The 22,750-nt window shown below is 31.3% G+C and overlaps 1 protein-coding gene across 2 annotated transcripts; it reads left to right on the plus strand.

The window, feature by feature from the left end:
* Positions 1–17,350: 17,350 nt before the first annotated feature.
* NAR1 (ferredoxin hydrogenase) lies at positions 17,351–22,431 on the plus strand. Of its 2 annotated transcripts, none has more exons than XM_022860501.2 (11): positions 17,351–17,758; positions 18,025–18,098; positions 18,352–18,505; positions 18,861–19,047; positions 19,245–19,371; positions 20,477–20,654; positions 20,773–20,822; positions 20,905–21,076; positions 21,310–21,436; positions 21,562–21,653; positions 21,946–22,431. In XM_022860501.2, exons 1-11 carry the CDS (start codon positions 17,636–17,638, stop codon positions 22,096–22,098), a joined length of 1,437 nt encoding a protein of 478 aa, XP_022716236.1. In that variant the 5' UTR covers positions 17,351–17,635; the 3' UTR covers positions 22,099–22,431. The 2 variants fall into 2 exon arrangements, with proteins under 2 accessions (XP_022716236.1, XP_022716237.1); XM_022860502.2 differs by having other exon boundaries at positions 18,031–18,098.
* Positions 22,432–22,750: the final 319 nt, after the last annotated feature.

Genomic DNA, 22,750 nt, shown 5'->3' on the forward strand with positions numbered 1-22,750 from the left:
CTTTTGTTTGATTATTGTCTTCATCTGAATATCAAAATCTTGTTTTTCATTAGGAAATGGAAAATCTCTGTCTTTATTATAATTACTCATAGATGCATGTACTAAGTGCTCAAAATACAATGCATGTAATGCAATCAAAATTATTCATTGTAGTAAAAAGGTTCTCAAAATCTCATTTTTTTCTTCTTTTATCAAAATTCTCAACAATTGTCATATGACCAATTTGTTCTTAACATCTGACCATTGTGTTCTTCCTTAACAATAATTTTTTTCTTCACAAGTTTGTAACATCAATGTCTTGTCATGCTTTTCTCATCTTTTTTCATCTGTCTTTGTCAATTTTTAAAAAGTAATGCTAAAATCTTTCATGTTTGTTTTCCTTTTCATCATTTTAAGTTCAAGACAAACAAAATGCAGTCACACATTTCTCTTATTTGTATGGTGAACAAAAATATTAACAGAGAATAAAGGAATGATAGGCATTATTTCCAAAAGAAAGATAGCATATTTCATTAAATGGATAATAAGTGCATGGCAAAGTGTTTGAGTTGAAACAAAGATGCCCCAAATAATGATCATGAGATAATCATGAACAAAATATTCTCAGATTCTTTTTCTAAAACTAAATAAGATGATTTTCTTGATCATTCAGAGTTCGTCAAACTATACTTACCCCTATATTGTAAGTAAATCTAAGCTACCTTTTTAAGTTTTCAACTTAAATGAGTTATTATTTTTTTATTTTTTTGACTTTTTATTTATTTATTTTTTAAGTAAAATACTTTTTTACAACATTTGAATTTAATTGAGTAAGTAAATAACCTCAATTCATCTCTATTAAAATTAATGCCCCATCGAAAAAGATCTTTTTCATCACATACGGGCCCTCCCAATTCGGTGTTCATTTTTTTTATTGTCATGTTGATTTGGAAGGATCCTTTTTAGCACTAAGTCTCATTCTCTAAAGTGACTAGGATGGATTTTCTTGTCGTGTGCTTTTATCATCCTCTTTTGATATAATTGGCCATTAAAAGTGTTGTAAGTCTTTTCTGTTCAATGATGTTCAATTATTCGTAACGATTCTGAACCCATTATGCTTCCTGTCTATCTCCATCAGGAGTTTTAGTGAGGGAATTTTCACTTCAACCGGTAACACAACTTTCATTTCATATACCAAAAAGAATGGGATGGCCCCAGTAGATGTTCGGATTGATGTTTTATAAGCATGCAAAGCAAAAGGTAACTTCTCATGTCAATCTTTGTAAGTATCAGTCATTTTCTCCAGGATTCTTTTGATATTCTTGTTTGCAGCCTCCACTACCTCATTCATTTTTGGATAATATGGTACAGAATTACGATGACGAATCTTGAATTGAGTGCACACTTCATTCATCATTTTACTGTTTAAGTTTTTGGCATTATCAGAAATAATTATCTTTGGAAGCCCATATCTGCATATTATCTCTTTTTTTATGAACTTACATACCACATATCGGGTCACACTAGCATATGATGCAGCTTTTACCCACTTGGTGAAGTAATCAATCATCACAAAAATGAATCTATGCTCATTCAAAGCTTTTGAAGTAATGGGACTGATGACATCCATGCCTCACATAGAGAATGGCCATAGAGGAGCCAAAACACATAATGCTGTTGAAAGTGTGTGGATCCTATCAGCATAGTTTTGACACTTCTGATATCTTTTGGCATACTTAATATAGTCATTCTCTATTGTCAACTAATAATAGCCAGCTCTCATGATTTGTCTAGCCATCATATAACCATTTACATATGCCCCACAAACTTCATTATGTACTTATTCAATAATCTTTTTTGCTTCAATTGCATTTACACATCTTAAGAGTACTTGATCTCGACTTTTTTTGTAGATAACTTCTCCATCAAGGAAAAAACTCATAGCCAACCTTCTGATAGTCTTTTTATCATTTTTTATCACATGTTCTAGGTATTGCTAACTCTTAATATATTGCATAATGTCATGATACCATGGCCTTTTATTGTATATAAACTCTTAATATATAAACTCATCAACTTCTTTTTTGACACCTGAGCAATATGCTGGTACATTTTTCACATTCAGCTTGATGGGTTAGATCTCAGTATTTGTACATATTTTGATCATTATAACTAGAGTAGCCAATGCATCAACAATTTAGTTTTTCTCTTTGGGCAAATGCTCAAATTGAATTTCTTCAAATTGCTTGACCAACTCAAAGATGTATTTATGGTACTAGATCAACTTGGAATCTCTCATCTCCCATTCACTTCGTAACTGATAAATAACTAGAGCTGAATCTCCAAACACATCTAACACTTTGATTTTCTTTTCAATTGCTGCTTGTAGACCCATAACACAAGCCTCATATTCGACCACATTATTTGTGCAATTAAAGTTTAATCTGGCTGTGATGGGGTAATAGTGCCCATTAGGAGATATCAAAATTATCCCAATACCATGGCCTAAAGCATTAGCAGCTCCATCAAAATACATTCTCTAAGACTTTACAACAGGTTCATTTTCTTTAATAGCCATCACATCTTCATAAAAAAAATCTAATTTCATTGGCTCATAATCTTCAACTGCACGATCAGTAAGAAATTTGGCTATTGCACTCCCTTTAATAATCTTTTGAGTCATATAAATAATATCATATTCTGAAAGCATAACTTGCCATCGTGTTATTCTTCCTGTTAATGAGGGCTTCTCAAAGATATACTTAATAGGATCTAACTTTGCTATGAGCCAAGTGATATGATAAAGTATATATTATCGGAGTCTTCAAGCTGTCCAGGTCAATGCATAACACATCTTCTCTAATGGTGAATACTTGAACTCATAATCAGTGAATTTCTTGCTCAAGTAGTAAATTATCTATTTTTTTCCTGTCATTTCATCTTTTTGCCCTAGTACACATCCTATTGAATTTTTATGTACTATTAAGTATAAAATCAAAGGTTTCCCCGGGATTGGCGGCACCAATACAGGTAGATTTGACAAGTATTCTTTGATTTTATCAAAAACTTCTTGGCATTCATCATTCCATTCTTCTGGATCATGTTTTCTAAGAAGCTTGAAAATAAGATTACACTTATAAGTGAGTTGAGAGATGAAGCGAGTAATATAGCTCAATCTCTCTAGAAAAACTCGTATTTCTTTTAGGGTACGAGGAGGAGATAAGTTCTGGATAGCCTATATCTTATCTGGATCAACTTTAATTCTTCTTTCATTGACCATAAAGCCCAATAGTTTTTTTTGATTTGGCACCAAATGTACATTTGGCAAAATTCAACTTCAACTAAAATTTTTTTAACTTGTTAAACAACTTTTTGAGATTGACTACATGATTCTCCCCTTCACGAGATTTTACATTCATATCATGAAAAAGAGTCACCATTACTCTTTGATAAGTAACGCTAACATTTTTTAGCCTAAAAGGCATGACTTTATAGTAGAATGTCCCCCACATAGTCACAAATATGGTTTTTTCCATATCATCTCTGGCCATCTTGATTTGGTTGTAACCTAAGGAGCTATCCATAAAAGAAAATGTGGAATGTCTAGTAGTGTTATCCACTAAGTTGTCGATATGGGGCAGAGGAAAATTATCTTTTGGACTTATCCTATTTAAATCTCGATAGTCGACACACATTCTCACTTTTTCATCATTCTTGAAAATTGGCACTATGTTCGCTACGCATTCAGGATATTTTGTCACTTTCAAAAATCTTACATCAAATTGCTTTTTCACCTCTTTCTTAATTTTTAGCAGCATCTTCGATTTTGTGCATCTTAGCTTTTACTGTATTGGCTTGTATTCTAGTTTCAAAGATAATTTGTGTTTTACAATATTAGTGCTGAGTCCTGGCATATCCTGGTAAGATCATGCGAATACATCTATATATTCTCAGAGTAACTCTTCTAGCTTCTGCCTTTCAGTCGGTAAAAGGGATGTACCAACTTTAACTTCTCTTTTATTTTCATCATCCTTCAAATTCACTAATTCAGTAATTTTTTGGTGGGGTTCAATTGGCTTATCTCCATGTTGTATTAATTTTAATAAATCAAAAGGTAATGTGTAATTATCCAAATCTTTCTCATTATCAAGTTCATCAACATGAATTAAGTTTTCAATATCGAATCTGAGATTTTTATCATGATTATTCTCGTGTTCATCATTCGAGACCTGCAAAAGGGTAAGATGAAAAGAATATTGGCACACGAAAATGAAATGACAAAAAAATGATGAAAATAGAAAATGGAAAGAAAAATAAAGATAAAAATAATAGAAGAAATATGAATGCATCTTCTAAGTCTTTTATTAAAACGATAAATATAAAAACACCATAAAAGATCACCCAATGCTCATAAAAGCAATTAGAGATTTAAAGTTCCATAATACATTACTTTTCAGAAGTTTTAAAGATAAGATGTAGCTTTATGACTCTCCAGTTATTTAGCTTAAAATCTGAAAGACAAGGGTGCATGAACAGCTTTTCATCTCGACTCTTCTTTTTTTCGTCATCCATCATTTGAATGGCCAGCTCAAAAAACTCTTTCATAAATCCTACATTTAAGGTTGTAGGCAGATCTGGGTAAATATATCCTTCCGAATGGAAAGAATCATAGAGGTATAGAATGATCATGGGCTCTGACTCTGGCTTATATCCTTCAAGATTAGCCATTCTCTTATCTTTTTTCTCATTCATCATTTTCATTCATCCCCTCTTATTAGCTTATATCCCAAGCCAAATCTATCTTTCTTGTCTTATACTGCTGGTGGCTCTATGATTCCTTACAGGTTCTTTTTTTGTCTAGTTTCAAGTTGCCATCCTATGTTGGTAAGCTACTTAACGATCATTTTAGTAATCGTAGATAGGTGTGACGAATATAGTTTAGATTTTTTAACCACATATGTTATGTTAGCTATCTCAAAAGATCTATAAGAGCATTCTAGTGCTTCATCTACTGATTTCACATAAAGAGTATTTATCGATTGAGTTACTAATAAATCTTCTTATTCTACCACACATGTTAGCTTTCTTTCAACAATGAATTTAACTTTTTGATATAATGAGGATGGAACAGTACCTGCCATATGAATCCATAGGGTACCCAATAAATAACTGTAGGAAAGAGAGATATTCATAACTTGAAATTTTGTATTAAAAGTACACAGGCCAATCTATAATGGTATTTTTATGTCTTTCAGTATCTTTTTTCGAGTTTCATCAAAGGTTCGCACTATCATATGACTAGGCTTTATATAAGATCCATCGATAGAAAGTTTTATCAGAGTAGTTATAGGTATAACATTAATTGATGAGCCATTATCAATCAAAACCTTAGTCATTATATGACTTTTACATTTAACAGTAATGTAAGGAGCCTTGTACTTCCACGACCTTCGAAAGGAATTTTTTCATCACTAAAAGAAATATAGTTTGAAATTGTCAAATTCCCAACAAGCTATTTTACATATTCAACAGAAAACATTGTAAGATACATATACTTGATTTAACACCTTCAGCAGGGCATTACAGTGTGACTCTGAGCTGAGCAATAATGACAAAACCAAAATTTTAGCTGGCATCTTATTCAACTGTTCTACCACGTTATACTCGCTATATTTTATTAGCTTTAAAAATTTACATGCTTCTCTTTCAGAAATTGACTTTTGACATTCTTTTTTTAGGACTGTGACAAGATTACTCTGACTTTCATTTTTTTTTCTTACCTTAGCTTTCTCTTTTTTGGCTTTTTCTAGAGCCTTTGGGGTATAACATCTCCTACTTCAAGTCATGCCTCTTATGCCCGTTATGTTCACAGTATCTGGATTGATTACAACATCATATTCGTATTTTTATGGTACTGATTTATCATTCTGATATGAAAAAAAGCCAAAAACTTTAATTATCACCACTGATCGAAAGACGAACTTTTCTAACTTCAGTGTCAGTTTTTCATCATAATAAATACTGATCGATCTACACATAAACTTATTTTTTGAATCAATGGTAGACACTATAGCTTTCACTAACTCTTTTCTTTCTTCGTAAAACTTTATTCGACCCATAACCATCAATTTTTGCACCTCTTGACGAAATTAGTAACAATTCTTGATAGAATACCCCAAAGTACCTTTGTGATAATTACAGCTCTTAGTTGAGTTAATCACTTCAGAGCAATTCTGAGGTTTTATTTACTTCAACATGTCAGCTTTGACCAAGACTTCAAACACCTTAGCTATCAGAGTCTTAACTTCATCTATTTTTTCCTTCATGTGATTTTTTTGTCCATCAATTAAGGCATTTATTAATGGTCTGGTATGATTTGGTAGAGGGTTTTCATTAACATTTGGAGTCCTTTGTTGGTTGGTATCAAAGTTTAACACCCCTTCATTGATTAATCCCTGCACTTTGTGCTTCAAAGTAGTACAGTTCTTAGTGGAATAACCTGGATTCCTATAGTGATAATCACAATGTGCATTGAGGTCATACCATTTGAAAAATAGAGATTTCAAGGGTTCAATAATAACAGGAGCAAGTAAATATTTCTCAACAAGTCGAGGATACAAATCTGTATATGTCATGAGAATGAGGTCGAAAGTGAGTTTTTCTTGGGTATTTCTTAGGGCTCTTAGACCTTTATTAGGTCTCTATTCTGGTTTGATAGGTACAGCAGGACAGTTATAGAAATAGGTGAGTGTCTGAAAATATGGCTGAAATTAAAGTGGATAAGCTAATTGTGGTAATGGTTGGTATGGCTGATATGGATGAGAAGTGGATGTAATATTATTTATGGGAAGGTAATGGGTTTGGTAGATTGGTGCAGGGTAGGGAGTGAAACCTCTGAACTGTTGCCTCATATAGTTCACCGCTTGAGCTTCATTCTTTTTCATTTTGGGAACTCCAAATTTTTTTACTCCACTCATTTCTTTTGCATCAAGCTTGCCATTCTTTATAGAATTTTTAATAATCTCACCCGATATCACCATATTTTTAAAGTTCTTGATTGCATTGCCTATCAATCTCTCATAGTATGGTGCTTTTAGAGTGTTCACAAATAAGATAGTTATTTTTTTCTTAGTGAGAGAAGGTTGAACTTGTACAGCCACATCTCTCTATCTCTATGCATACTCTTTAAAATTTTTTGCTACCTTTTTTTTCATACTTTATAGAGATAGATGGTCTGGAACCAGATCTGTGACATGTCAATATTGTGTAAAAAATACCCTTATGAGCTCTTGTCAAGAATGAATACGAGTTCTATCTAGTTAGACATACCATCTAGCTACAGATCTCGTAAAGTTATCTTAAAATATGTGCATCAACAACTTCTCATCACGAGCATGTGCTGTCATCTTACGATAATACATAGTGATATGGGTCATTAGACATTTTGTGCCATCATATTTTTAAAATTTGAGACCTTGAATTTAGGTAAAATGACCACGTCTGGGACCAAACAAAGGTTAGTTACATCTGTGAAGCCATAAAAATTCATTTTTTCTATGGCCCTAAGTTTTTTTTCTAATAGTTCATATTCTGTTGGGCACTGGTATCTTCTATTTTCTCAAATGTCTTCATCTCTAGCTTTTCTCTCTTATTAGGATCATCCAAGTTAAGGATCAAGATTGGCTTAGGTAATTTTTTCATCATAACGAGATTAACAAAATTTTAAAATTATCCTAGAGTAAGTGTGGATGTCATTCCTAGATAAAGATTAGAATATGCACATGGAGTAAAATTTATACTCTAGTTCCTTGAGAAAGTTAGGTCGATCGTGGCTCAAAACCTGAGAGTAAACAAGATCTACCATATCTAGTGATTACTCTTAAAAATTAAAATTTTCTTCTATCATTTTTCTTTTATCAAGTTTTCTAAGCATATCCATTATTATACTGAGATCTTCTCTCAGTTCTTCTTGAGCTTTCTCGATTCCTTCAAATCAACTGGCCTGTTCTTGCTCAATGATTTTTGTTTGAGTCCTAGTGTTGTATGAATGGTGAATGGGTTGGGTTAAAATTTTTGAAAGGCAAACTATTTTTGAACCTTTTACCACAAAATTTTTTTAGAAAAATTAGAATGCCATGTGTCAAAAATTTTATTTTTTGTTATTTTTTTTAAAGAAAACAAGATGAAGCATGAATGCAAGTATGAAATATTTACTTTTGCATAAATTTCAACACTAAAAATTTTCATTGATTCCATACAACTTTGATTACATAGGATTTATCATCCTAGAATTATATCTATAGAAGCGTTTGACTTGTTCATAATGGTCTTTTACCTCATCTAAAAAGTTTAGTAGGTGCTGTTCCATGTTCTCCTATGAGATTGACTTTTTGTCTTAACATTTATACCTTTTTAACCATCTCCAATACCTTTTTTACTGCCTTACAAACTTGACTGGTTACGTGCTCTATGTACTGTTACCTTCTTAAACTTTCTGCTTTTCATATCATGCGAGCATCTCTTTCTAAATCACATGTGAAGATCCAATTTTTTTTCTTTCTTTACCACTTATCTATTATTGTTGAAATATGATTCTTGTGGTCTTGCAGTTGTAGCTCAAACCTTTAGATCATCTGGTGAAATGATCTTTCTCATTCAATACTTCTAGGTGTTTTTTTCTCTTCTTTGCGACTATAGCCTTTAACCTTTCCTTTTCTTTCTGATATTTCATCAATCTTGATGAAGTTGTAGCATACAACCCTTTCCAACTTTGGTATTTTTAGAAAATTTTGGTGGCCTCCTCTTACTTTTCTTGAGCTTTTTTCTTTCATTGGTTCATTTCTTCTCGGAGCTTATCCACTTTGCGTTACCGACTAAAGTAAAACTTAGTGACCTTTCCCGTCTTGAATTGGACTCGTAACCTCTTATTTTTTTGGTGTAGATCTTTCAAATCATTATTGGCCATATCTTATTCTTTTATGGCTTTTTCCAATCTACTTTCTTGGATTTCTGCTTCATATTTTAATTGTCCCACCTTCTCATGAAATCTCAAATTTTTTCTTCTTATTTATTCTTTTTCAACTTCTAATTCTTTATTCACAAGCTTAATTTTTGATAATTGCACTTTTATTGAAAGATTAATCGATTGGTGTGAACTATCATCAGGAGAGAGTACTATGTCTCTAAGCCACCTTGCTTTCCAAATCTGATAATTAGGAGTGACTTTATCGATGAGAGGCCCTAATCTCATTTTTCGTGTTTTCTTTCATACTTAAATCAACTACTTTGAGGTTATTGGTGGATTCGGTTCCCCATAAATGAATTTTACTTGGGCCAAGCCATGAGTGGCAGGAATAAATTACTTTATACCAAATTGCCTAAACACCATTGATGGAGCATAACTTATAATGCCCCATAGCCCTGATAGCGGCATCCACGCCTCATTTCCTCTATGATACAATAAAGGCACTCAAGATATCCAAGGCACCATCCATTCAATTTCATTATCGGTAAGCCTTCGCAAGAAAAGAACCCACTCTTCCTTGGTCTTCAATGTTGGACATTGGCTTTTGCAGAACTCTTTAATTGGTGCTTTGTTTTGAAGATACGATTTTGAGAATGCACTCTTTTTCACACTTGAAATGACTTCTAACCCACACATATAATAGCAGTGCACATCTTATGAACTATCCCTTTCTATTTCGTCGACAGAAATTCAATGATCGATGGTTTATGCTAGAACTGCTAGTGTAAGATTAATTGTTTGGGTTTCAATTTGCTCAAAAAAGTCTATCACAGTTATCTCAATGTAACCCAAAGTCTTCAGAAAGATTACCATTTCATATAATGATAGAGCAAATATAGCCATACATTGATCATATTTAAATGCTCTTAAATAAAATTTTGGAGAAAGTCGTAATGAATATTGAAATGTTCACCTTTAGGCTTCGTGAAAGAATCAATGGTTTTCACTTTAACCCTCATAAGCTTGGCCAACTTTTTATGATAGTCTAATTTTGGCTTTCGGGTAAACACTTTATCTAGACACTATAGTTTTATTCCAAGCAAAATTGAATACTCTTCAACAGTTGGCACCAAATATTCCTAATTAAAAGTGAAGTATCTATAGGATGAATCTCAAAATTGTATAAATGCCCTGACTAGCTGTTCATCGATCACTACTAAAATGAGGGATATAATCTGCCCATACTTCTTGCAAAAGCTTTTTTTTATTTCTTTATTTAACTAACCCAAGATGACGGCTAAGTCTTCTAAATCATTTTGTGTGAGATCCAAATGCACCTTCTCAGGTAACTCAGATACATAGCCAATAGGTAAGCAATCTCTATTCTTTTGTTGAGCTACTTTTGTTGAGCCTCTTTCGATCAAACATGTACTTCATTAGATGGCTCACATGGGACATTGACTGAGGAAAAGTAAATCTATAATTTTATAGGATCTATAAAAACTTCTTGAGAGAAATATATCTTAGAGCAAATATCTCGATGCAGAACTGTATGATATGATTAATGCAAAAAAGAAAAAGAAAACAAAATAAAATTAAGTTAGTGTGAGGATACGATTTGAGAAAAAATATTTTTTTGAGTTTTGAGATTTTTTTTTATTTTGTTTTGTTTTGTATTACACAACTTTTATTCTTAGGTATTTCCTACAATAAGGTGGATGGAGCTCTACCTAAAGCTGATTTCTTAAGCTTATTACATGCTGGGTTTGAATTGACACGTATCTAAAAGTTTCCAAATTGTTTCTCACTATTGTCAATGTTGGACTAGTGAGGCACCCCGATCCTTACCCATTATAGGCTACGAATGAAAAGGGTTCAATTTGAGTGAAAGTATTTTGCTTGCCATTGCGAAGTTATCACCTCAGGTACTCTATTTCCTCTTATAAGGGACGAAGCTCGAGTATAAAGCTTATACATGAGATGCATTATGTTATTGTGTGTGCAAATATATCATAATTTATTGAAAGTAATATATATAGAAAAATAAAGCATAAGAGGCATAGTAAAAGAAACGTGTATGAATTTTTTCTTTTTGTTTTTGATTTTTTTTTGTTTTGACTTTTTTGTTAAAAGTGAAAAATAAAAATCTAAGAAATCGATTAAGACTGTTTAAATCAAAATTTAAGGATAACACGTAGTTAACTTTGGCCTGACTCTCAAAAACAAAAAGGTTTTCCCAGTGGAGTCACCAAGCTGTCGTAACGGTTTAATGTTTGCCTGATGAATTTGGAAACGAAATAAAAAATAACGGAGTCACCACCAATCTTTTTTGGCTAGGTACGATTGGTCACCTATTAAAATATATCCTTTTAATGAAATCTTAAAATTAATTAAAATTTATTAAAAGAATAATTTTAGGATTTGCACAACAGTCTGGGTTCAAGAGTCGATTACGTGTAGGGAAAGATTAGCACCCACACAGCACCCGTTTAAAATGGTACCAATTAACTATGTGTTATCTTTTGATTTTGATAAAAAACAGTCCCATTTTCGATATTTGAAAAATAATTTTTTTAATTTTTTTATTTATTGGAAATTAGTTTTTTATTTATTATTTCATTTTTTGTCGAGAAAAATAAATTAGAATCTTTTTATTAAAATAATTCTTAAAATGAATCAGTATGTTGGTAACATTAGAAGAGCTTTTTTTTCACCTAGAGATTTATAAGGCATCGCTTCTCGGAATACCTTAGAATCTCATCTTTGGATGCTCAAATTTACTTTTCGTAAAAAATTATGTCGTGCATATAATGCAGAATGTTACCCTGTTGATGCACACATTTTATTCTCTTTTTTAGAAATTTTGTTAATTGTTTTATTTAAAATTTTGAAGGTAAAAAGGAATTTTTATTATATTGAAGTTTTTTTTATAAATATTTCAATATACTGATAATATTTTAAAAAAATCTTCTCACCTAAGGATTTCGTAAAGCATTACTACTTAGAATACTTTTAAAGTCCTATCATTGGATAAATTTTTCTTTTTTCTCATTTATGTTATTATTATTAATTTATATTTTTTATTAACAAAAAGATAAATTTTATTGTATTGAAAAATTTTTATAAATACTCAAATACACTAGTAGTATTTAAAAAAATTCTCTCACCTAAAAATTTTGTAGGCATCACTACTTGAAGTACCTTTAAATCTCATCGTCAGGTAAAAAATTTTTTTTTCTTATTTTTTACTAATTTTGTATTATTATTAAGTTTATTTTTATTTTTTTATTTTAAAAATTAACAAAATTATAAAAAAAATTTAACTACATATTTATCAGTTAATCTAACAAATATAAATATTTCAATATGCATAAATATTAATAAAATAATATATAAAAAATTCAAAAAAAAAATTTTTTTACCTGAATCGAACTGGTCAACAGTTCGATCAATGAACGGTTTGGTCCAGTGTTAGCGGTTCGGTCTGGTTAGGACGGTTTGATTCAGCATTTCAGGATGGTTCGGTTCGATATGGGTCGGTTCAACTGGACCCGTCAAAGGGTGAAGGAGATGCAGCTCATCGGGTCGATTACGCAGACTCCAAGTCGATTCTGCGGGTTGATGCGCGGATCCTAGGTGCTTAAACGACATCGTTTTGAGCCTTTATTGAAACGACGTCGTTATGATATTTGGTAATTTCTATACAAGCCAAAATTTTTCTCTTTCTGTCTATTTTTCATTTCTCTTTCTCTCTCTAACTCTCCTCCATTCCCAGAGCCTTTCTCTTAAGGCAGGTCGCTGGTTGTCGGTCGCCCTACCAGTCGCCGTCGATGGTCGCTGACCGATGGTCAAAAAATTTTAAAAAACACTAAAATGCTTCTCTCGACTCTTTGAACCCAAATCTGGCCTTCGTTTTACCAAAAAGAGACCTAAACAGCCTAAATCTGCTTTTGAGCTTTCAGCCAAAACCCACTCTCTTTTTTTTTTTTGTATTCTGACTTGTTGTTTGTTGCAACTGACTTTGATTGATTTTTTTTTTACAGGTGTTTTTGGCGCTGGGTTCCCTTTTCTAGGGGACTGTTTTTTGATTTTTTTATTTTTGTAGAATTTTTTTTTACAGAAAACCCTTTTTTTATAAAATTTTTTTGATAGTTTTTTTTTATCCTTCCCCTTTTATTGTAGGTAACAAGCTCTATTTATAGAGCTTTATGGGATTCAAATACCAGATTTTTTGAGATTCGAATCTTAGATTTTTAACGGGCCTAGACTTTTGGGTAACCGAAATCCATGCTACCAAATTGATAGGGTGTCAGGCGGCAGCCGGCAGCTAGTGATGACGATTTTGGGCTTTAGGGATTGTGCATTTAATGCACTAGATTTAAAATCGTATAAGGAAAGAAGAAAAAGGAAAAAGAAAAAAAGAAAGAAAGAAAAAGAAAAAAATAGTAGTAATAATAATAATAATAATAATGATAATAATAATAAAAAAATGGTGTTTACAATCAGTTTTCAAAAAAATAAAGAAATAAAAGATAATTTTATCCTTCAAACTATTTGAGGATTGTTTCAAAATAAGCCTACAAAACTATTAGGAGACTTTACTAATTTTTTTTGAAATAAAATAAATTAATAAATCCAACGGCGGAGCTTATTTAGAGTGTGACACTAGTCTTTATGAATACTCTTAAGGTGAGAGAATTATCTTAAATTGCTATCAAACTATTGGGATAATTTTAAGACTAATTTTCAATATTTAATATTTTGGTAAATTATAAACATTTTTTAAGGCTTGGATAATTTAGAATTAAACTAGTACCATTCTGTAGATGGGCATTATGAGGGTGCTAAAACTTTTCACACGCGTAACCGTACTCTCAAACCTAAACTCTGATTTTATAGATCAAATTTGATTAGGTGACCAATCACACATAAACAAAAATAGATTGGTGGTGGCTCCACTAATCCATTTCTAGCAGTAGGATAACAAATCTATACTCTGTGACACTAGGAATAAATTGTGCAAATCCTAGTTTATGAGATGTAAAAATAATTGCTAAAAATTATCTTGCTTTTAGTTTTTCCCAATTCTACATCTATATTTATGTTAGCTGCAAGACTAGTCCAAAAAAAATTAAGCAGTGTGTGCTTCATGTGACTATAGGAATAATGTTATAATTAGATTTATCTTTTATTTGGTTGGATTATATTTGTTTTCTTATCAGATAAAGATAAGGTTTTCTTGTTTTGTACTAGAAACCGGGATGCCTAAATTCTATAAATGGTTTAGATCTCTCCAGGTATATTTTTAGCTTATGTAATGGTTTGTGCCTCTTACATGACTATTAGATTATCTTTCTAGCTAATTCTATATAACCTCGCACCTTGTCAACTTTTTAATGGTGCTATTTTTTCCCTCACAGTTTTGTTTCAGTGTTACTTTTGTAACCTAGCTTCTACCTTAAAGTTAAATGTATCTAACATTTATTAAATAGTTTTTTGCTTATTCAAAAATGCTTTTCTTGGTATTAAATGTGAATGAAATTGTATAGAGTATCATTAGGGTAAGTAAGGCCTACATATTAACTCTTTATATGTGATCCATAAAATGTGTACATAAACAAAAAAGTGTTGATACAGGTTAAACATGAAAGTGTTGCTCAACTACAAGCATTACATACAAGAGGTAGAGGGAAAAGAAAGCAACAAAATAGGCTACCATACCTATTTGGCATTAGTTTATATACTAACTTGGATACTGAAAAGTTAATTCTAAATGTAAGCATATTAAACTTTTCAAATTGATAAATACATGTGTTTTTAAAAATAAACTAATCTCTCTAACTTTTTTTTACTCTATCTATCTTATATAACCTAGGATACCAAGTGAAACTTTGATTGATGAGGCCAACATAATTGGGAGACCATATTGTAACAACAAGAAAAACTTAATATAAATGTTTATGTTTAATATTAGTTAATACCATAACTTTATTTTTTATTTTTTTTAGTTTCATGTATTTTTTGTTGAATTTGTTATTTGGCAATCCAATCTGCTAATTGCCTTTTGACATATGTATTTGCAAATTCATGGTTTAATGTAGGTGTTGTATATTGTGTTGTTTTTCTTCTTTTATTTACAAGTCTAAATGGTGATATTTGTTATTTTTGCTTGTTTATTTTCTCTTTTCTTTTTGTTGTATGATACACAAGTAAGTTTAAACGGTGAAAGATATTGCATGTTCTTTCTCTATTTATTTATTCTTTTATTTTTGTTATATGATATACAAGTAGGTTTGAACGGTGAAAGATATTAAGTATTTTTTCCTATTTATTTCCTTTTTTATTTTTGTTGTATTGCAATTTTTTGCTCCTAATGCGTTTTTTATTTTTTATTTTTTTGTAAAATGTCATGTCAGCAATCCACGTGAACATCATTTACGATGTCATCATGCTAGTTGTTAAAGTTAGTCTAATGTAACGAAATTTTACTTTTTTACATTAATTTTAAAATTTTATAGGTTTATTTACATAAAAATAAAAGAATATGAACTTATTTGCATGCAATAAAATGCTAGAGGCTTAAATTCATTTTGTATAAAAAGTTGAAGGTATATTTAAGTATTAAGCCAATGATAAATGTAACTACAATTCAAAAAGAGAAAAAAAAAATAATAATTAATTTATGTTCTATCATGATTGGAATATAGCTATGTAATTATATAATAAAGAAACCAAACAAATTGGATTAGAGTGAAAATACACCATAAGTGGCTTATGAAACTAATTAATAAAGGATATGTTAAATTGTATATAGCTTATCTTCAGGAAAAATTTATTAATATGAGAGGATCGAAGCACAAAAAAATATTTAATCCATTCAAACAGTTAAAAAGTTAGAAATCCACAATAACAAGATAATAACTATTACAATAATTACTAACAACTAAATGAATTATCTGACTCATTTTACCTTTCATCTCAATAGTCTTGAAAATTCTTTTTAATAATAGATTATAGAACACAAATAGCACTTTATAAAATAATAATGTCAATAAGTATGATCTTAAAGAATAGCACTAATAATTGCAAGGCTATAAAAAATAATAATGCGCTAAAAATTTCAAGGCTATAAACTATAATAATGCTTGTGATGGTCCGCAACACTTAAGTCTTGATTTTCTCAAGTACACAAATAAAAAAACATTAAATCAAATACATGTACGAATTGGGATTTCAAGGAACAAACATCACAATTCAAATTCATAAAATAATATTATCAATCACTAAAAAATATAGTAAAAAAACATAAATAAAAGAATCAAGAATCCAAACTTACCACAAAAATAGAAATTTCTATTCAACCATCATGAAAGACTTTTTTAAGTTTGATTTTGAAAACTTTATTACGTTAAACTTTTGGGATGAAAATTTGATTACTCTATCTTTTATAAATATATATATATATATTACTTGTAAAAGGAAATCATAAATATTTATTTGATAATTATTTAATTTTAAAAAAATTTTAAATTTTGTAAAATATAGTTTATCCAAGTTTAATTTTAATTAAGATAAAAGACATTAGTATAATTTTAAATTTAAATATGTATATAATTTTAATTTGAGATAAAATATTTTTTTATTTTAAATCATTGCAAAATAAAAACAAAAAAATTAATAAATAACAGTAATTTAACCACAAACTTTATATATATAAATTTATATGAATATTGATTTCGACGATGTATGATTTTTTATAGTTCATAAGATTTAGAGATTTAATTTTTAAAAATTATTTGAATTTTGTACGTCAAATATATAGATAACAGTGAGGAATGAGAGATATTTATTTTAGATTTAAATTACAATAAAATTTATATATTTGAAAGATTTAGATAAATATAAATTTTAAAATTTTTAAAATTAAATAATTAATCAAATAAAATTATTTAAAAATATTTTACGTGTCAATAATATAAATTATTCACTTAAATATTTATATAAATAAATCTTATTAAATTTTTATATATATTATAATATAATATTATATATCATTTGTAAGCATAACAATGGCTATTCTATCTTCCTTCGCCCTTCTCTCCTCCTCTTCTCCTTTCCTCTCCCGTCCCCTAAGAAAACAAATCATACCAACATGAAGCTTAAAAGATTAAAAGAACAAGGTAAGCTTGTTAGTTGGTAGAAACAGAGAATTTGTGCTTGTACTTTGTGTGCAGCAGTGGACCGTGGTCGACACGTGCCATCAAAGGCTTAGGGCACACACTACATTCACGAATAACATGAAAGACTATAATTGGATTGGACAATCACTTTGTCTTTTTTTTTTTTTTTCTACAAAAACCATGAGTCTTATTGCCTACTTATAGATTAACGTTTTATCCCTTATTCACGATATTAAAAAAATTCCCAAACCAAATACACACGCCTTTGCTCCTTTCTCTCCGGTGGAAGTCACCGACTCTGACCTACCACACCCTTCCTCTCCTGTTTCTACTCCATCAACCTGCACACAAAGGAAAAAAACCTAACCCTTTTTTTTTTTTTAATTCCTAATAAATTCTAAATCTTAAAAAGGAAAAAAAAAGAAATTGACTTTCGAATTAATCGCAGCTTTAATTATTGATTTTGGAATTCAGTTTAGGCGTTGTATAATAGGAGTTGAGAAATTAAGCGATGTCGGAGAAGTTCTCGCCGACACTCAGAATCGGAGATCTCAGCGATTTCATTGCACCGTCTCAAGCCTGCGTCGTTTCTCTTAAAGGACTCAAAGCAAACCCTAACAAACCCGAACCTCGGGTACATATACCTTTACTTCATCTCTTTCCTCAATTATCAATCTTATTTTTTTTATTTTGACTAAATTTGATTTGGAATTAGATGCTAGAGTTAGTTTTGATATGTAATTTTCTATTTTGATTTTACTTTTAGCTGATTGGTTTGTTGGTGTTCTATATAAGTTCAGAAGCATTATTCTACTAGTTATGAAATTATTTAGCAGTAGAAGAGAATAAATATTTGTTTCTTTTCGTTACGTTTTTCTTATTTGAAATACTTTGGTGAAGGTAAAGGTTTTAACTGCGAAGAGTCAGCAGACTGAACCAGTGAAAATTTCACTCAAGGACTGCTTGGCATGCAGGTAATATTTTCCTCTATCTTCAACTGATGGTTCTTCTCTTTAAAATTGCTCATCTTGTTCATTGGAAGGAACACTTTTGTATATTAATGGTATATTGTAACGTTAATTCTAAAAGTTTGTGCCAATTACAATCAGAAATAAAACAAGAATTGAACGTTGAGTGCCTAACTTTTTACTGCCAATTGCTTTCTTGATTAATGCTTTAACTTTTATTCATTTTTTATTTACTTGTAATTTCTTTACGATGTTGCAGCGGGTGCATAACCTCAGCGGAGACTGTAATGCTTGAGAAGCAAAGCTTAGATGAATTCCTTTTCAATATTAATAAGGGGAAGGCTGTAATCGTATCCCTCTCTCCACAGTCAAGGGCCTCCCTTGCGGCCCACTTTGGCATCCCTCCACTACAGGTATGATAGAAAATCGGAAACCCTTAAACGTAAGACCAAGTATGTAAGGGCTTTGATAGTGGCAACTCTACCCCCTGACATACTCTTCTGTTTCATTCCCACTATAAGAAAAAAAAAAAAAAACCCGAGAGGGTTAAATCAATCAATTTTCTCTTACCACACAATTAAGTAATTGCACACCCTGCCAAACCTGTAATTCCTTTTGATTAAATCTGCCACAACCCAAAAGATTCCCAACATCTAAATTATTTATAGTTTTGTTTTCATTTCTATTGAAGTAAAAGAAATGTTACCTAGATGTTATTTAAGTTATTGGTGCATGCTTCTAATCATGGAAGTTCTTTTCTCATATCAGGTTTTCAAGAAACTCACAACTTTTTTAAAGTCCTTGGGAGTAAAGGCTGTTTTTGATACAAGTTGTAGCAGAGACTTAACACTTATTGAAACATGCAATGAGTTCATTGCTAGATATAAACAAAGCCAGGCAACTGATGACGAGAAAAGTAAATCTTTGCTTCCAATGCTCTCTTCATCATGTCCAGGTATACATCTGCCTATAAAAGTTTAGCAAGCATTTAGTAGCATTATTCTCTCCCCAAAACCCCAGAATGCTAATGCACATGATGACATGAACTTGTGTATTATATGTGGAGTAGAAGACTATGGCTGGAATGCCATAGTGATATGTAGAATTCTTGTGATGAAAAACGTTTTTCTGTGCATCTTTCTCTAATTGCAGGTTGGATATGCTATGCTGAAAAGCAACTTGGATCCTTTATTTTGCCGTACATATCCTCAGTTAAGAGTCCTCAGCAATCAATGGGAGCTGCAATTAAGCATCACATGTGTCTAACAATGGGCTTCAGGTAGTCTTGTCTGTTCAACGTTTTATACATCCTACTTGAGCACTTTCTTTTGATTATGATTGTGCCATGAACAACATTTCTCTAACAGTGGCAACCTAACACCTGTAGGATGTGTTTGGTGTATAAGATTATGATGGGATAGGATAAGATAATATTTTGAATAGAATTAGATTAAATAACGTCATCCTATCTTGTATTTGATGTGTGTAAGAATTAGGATAAGATAATTTATTTATTGGTTAAAATTATCCTTCCTCAAAATTTATACAATTTAAATTATTGATGTAATTTTTAAGGGTATAATAGGATATGTAAGTTCAATCCCATGGATCAAAAATAATCCTCTCCACTTTGGGAGGATTGAATCATTCTATACCAAGAGAATGATGAATCTTCCTTGTAATCCTATTCTTTTTTTTTTTAGATACAAACCAAACATAATATAAGATGATTATCATCCTATCCTATCCATCATCTTATGCACCAAACATGATCGTAATGTCTTTTGGTGATGATATTTGGCTTTAAATTTCAGATGAGTTGTGTGAGTTGCAATTCTCTGATAAAGGGAATTTCTGTGGTTACCACTGAATTACAACATCTTGTTTAAAACTACTAAGCCTCCCATCCTTCTAATGCCAGATGAAAAGCTATAAAGGGGACATAAGATTCAAGGTTGTAATCATAAAAAAACACATGTTCATTTGACGTACTAACAAAGGAGAACGAAAGTGGAATAATATACGGTGTATGTTTTATATGTATGTGTATCATGAAGTCATTTTCATATTCTTTTATTGTACCTCCAAAATAATGAGTATAAGAGAAGGATTATTATAATTGCTTTCTTTTTTTTTTACAATGTTGGCCATAGAACCTCTCTCCACCCCCTTTTCTCTTTTCTATCTACTATTTAAGTACAATAAAAAGTAAGCTTTTCATCTATGGGCTGACTAATCAGGAGGGCCAATCTTCAGTTGGCATCTTATGAAAACTTGTAGTTTTATATCTTTAAACTATCCAAATTTTAAAGGAAATGGAGCATGCCAAAACTTTTTATTATCCTTAATGCTTGAATGACTAGATTATTCATTTTACTTTATAGGCCGGACGACATTTACCATGTAACTGTGATGCCATGTTATGATAAAAAGCTTGAGGCTGCCAGGGAGGATTTTGTTTTCCAAGCTGAATCTAATGATGGTAGCCATGCAAATGAAGGTGTTTTTATCACAGAGGTTGACTCAGTCTTGACATCTGGAGAAATTTTAGACTTGATACAGGTGAAATCTGGGTTTCATTTATCTTAATTTCCATGTGCATTCTGATGTAACAGTTTTATACTGTTTATTTGATGGCTTTCTGTAATTATTTTTTTAATTTAGTTGGTTAATTTTGCAGTTGAAAGAAGTCGATTTAAAAGCCTTGGAAGAGTCACCTCTAGATAGCATGTAAGCACCACAATTATCCTCCTTAAAGTGGCCTTCTATTGCCACTTTGCAGCTACATACAATTGAATAATGTTGTCTGCAGGTTGACAAATGTTGATGAACAAGGACATCTTTATGGGGTGTCTGGAGGCTCTGGAGGTTATGCAGAAACTGTTTTCCGGTATGCTGCAAAAGTTCTCTTTGGCAGAGAAATTGATGGCCCACTGGACTTCAGAGTTATAAGAAATTCTGATTTCCGAGAATTGAGTTTAGAAGTAAGTTGTGCTTCTTAATTTGATGGTATTTGTTAGCATTAAAGAAGTCCTAACATAAATAAAACATGTACTCGAACCTGAAGAGTGACCTTTCTGTATTCATAATGGCTGTATTCTTGATGTATTAAATCGCGGCTTTATTATTTAACACATACCATTTAAAAAATCATGGTAGCAACTTCAACACTACATGTTATTTGTTTTCTTTAATATCCTGACAGTCCACAATGTAGGTGGAGGGAAGAACCATGCTGAAATTCGCCCTATGTTATGGCTTCCAAAACCTGCAAAACATCGTCAGGAAAGTTAAAACACAGAAATGTGATTATCAATATGTGGAGGTCATGGCATGCCCTTCAGGTTTTTGTTTTATATCGTTTTAATTTTGGATATCGAATTGGGTTTGATACATTCACTAGTGACTTATTATGAGAAACTGGAAATTCAGGTTAAGCATAACATTTTGGTTTTGTTAATATATGCAGGTTGCTTGAATGGTGGAGGTCAAATCAAGCCAAAGCCAGGACAATCTCCCAAGGAGTTAATCAAATCATTAGAAGCCATTTACATGGAAAATGTGAGTTTCTATCTTCAGTTGGGAATCTATGGAAACCTGAAGATAATTCATCAAGCTAAATATTTCATTACGACAACAATTGAAGCATTAACTATGCTTGCAATGCTTTACTGCTAAAAGTGAACTGATTTCAAATGCTATGTGAAGATTAATGTTTACATGCGTATACTCTCAAAGTCTCTTTTGAAATATCTATTTGAATTCCTTAAGAGTTCTATGTAGGAATAAACCTATGCATTTATTCCTTTTTTTTTCTTTTTTAGTTCAATTGATTCTTCTTTATGCCTTCTAGGTTTTGGAAGCTGATCCTTTTAAGAACCCTCTGGTGAAACGCTTGTATGATGAGTGGCTTGCGCATCCGGGTTCAGAAAAAGCTAAAAGATACATGCACACGGGATACCACCCTGTTGTAAAAAGTATCACTGCGCAGTTGCACAATTGGTAAAGACTTTCTAACACCTGGTCCTGTATAACATGGGAACTTCCCTTTATTGTCTCTCAATGAGTGGAGTGCTTGTTGTCAGCCATGGCACATCTCTACTCGCCTTTCACTCCTCTCGTAAGACGTAATTGCATTTGCAAGGTGATCAATTTTGATAGAGTAAAGAAAGTTTATTTTGAAGAAAATTGTTTATTATCACAATGTTCTTGTGTGTGTGTATATGCTCAGACAAAATAGAAAGAATTGATTTGTGTTACTACTTTCCTTCCCCCTCCCTTGATAGTTGCCACAGTTTATTCTTTTTGCTCCAAATAAAGTCATCTTTGGTATTGTACATGGGTTTTTTACATGTTATTCCTGTTCTTTGTATAATCGAACAGGTTTGGGGGGGGGGGGGGGGGGGGGGTGCTCTGTTGTTAAGAGGATATATGCAAGGATTCTTAATGAAGGAAACGGTTTGATTGGGTGTTATTGATACATGTGTATTAAAACCATGGGCATTAATACCATATCGGACAATCTTTTGATTTTTTTTTTTTAAATGTGATATGCTGGAATTAGTTGTTTGGTGTATCATTTCGAATTTTTTGGTTTAATATAAATATATTTATAAATGTATATAAACTTGTACATTATAATCCTATTAATAATTTAT

The sequence above is a fragment of the Durio zibethinus genome, chromosome 26 (genome assembly GCF_047325235.1).
Source record: "Durio zibethinus cultivar Kanyao isolate XHJ-2024 chromosome 26, ASM4732523v1, whole genome shotgun sequence".
NCBI lineage: Eukaryota > Viridiplantae > Streptophyta > Magnoliopsida > Malvales > Malvaceae > Durio > Durio zibethinus.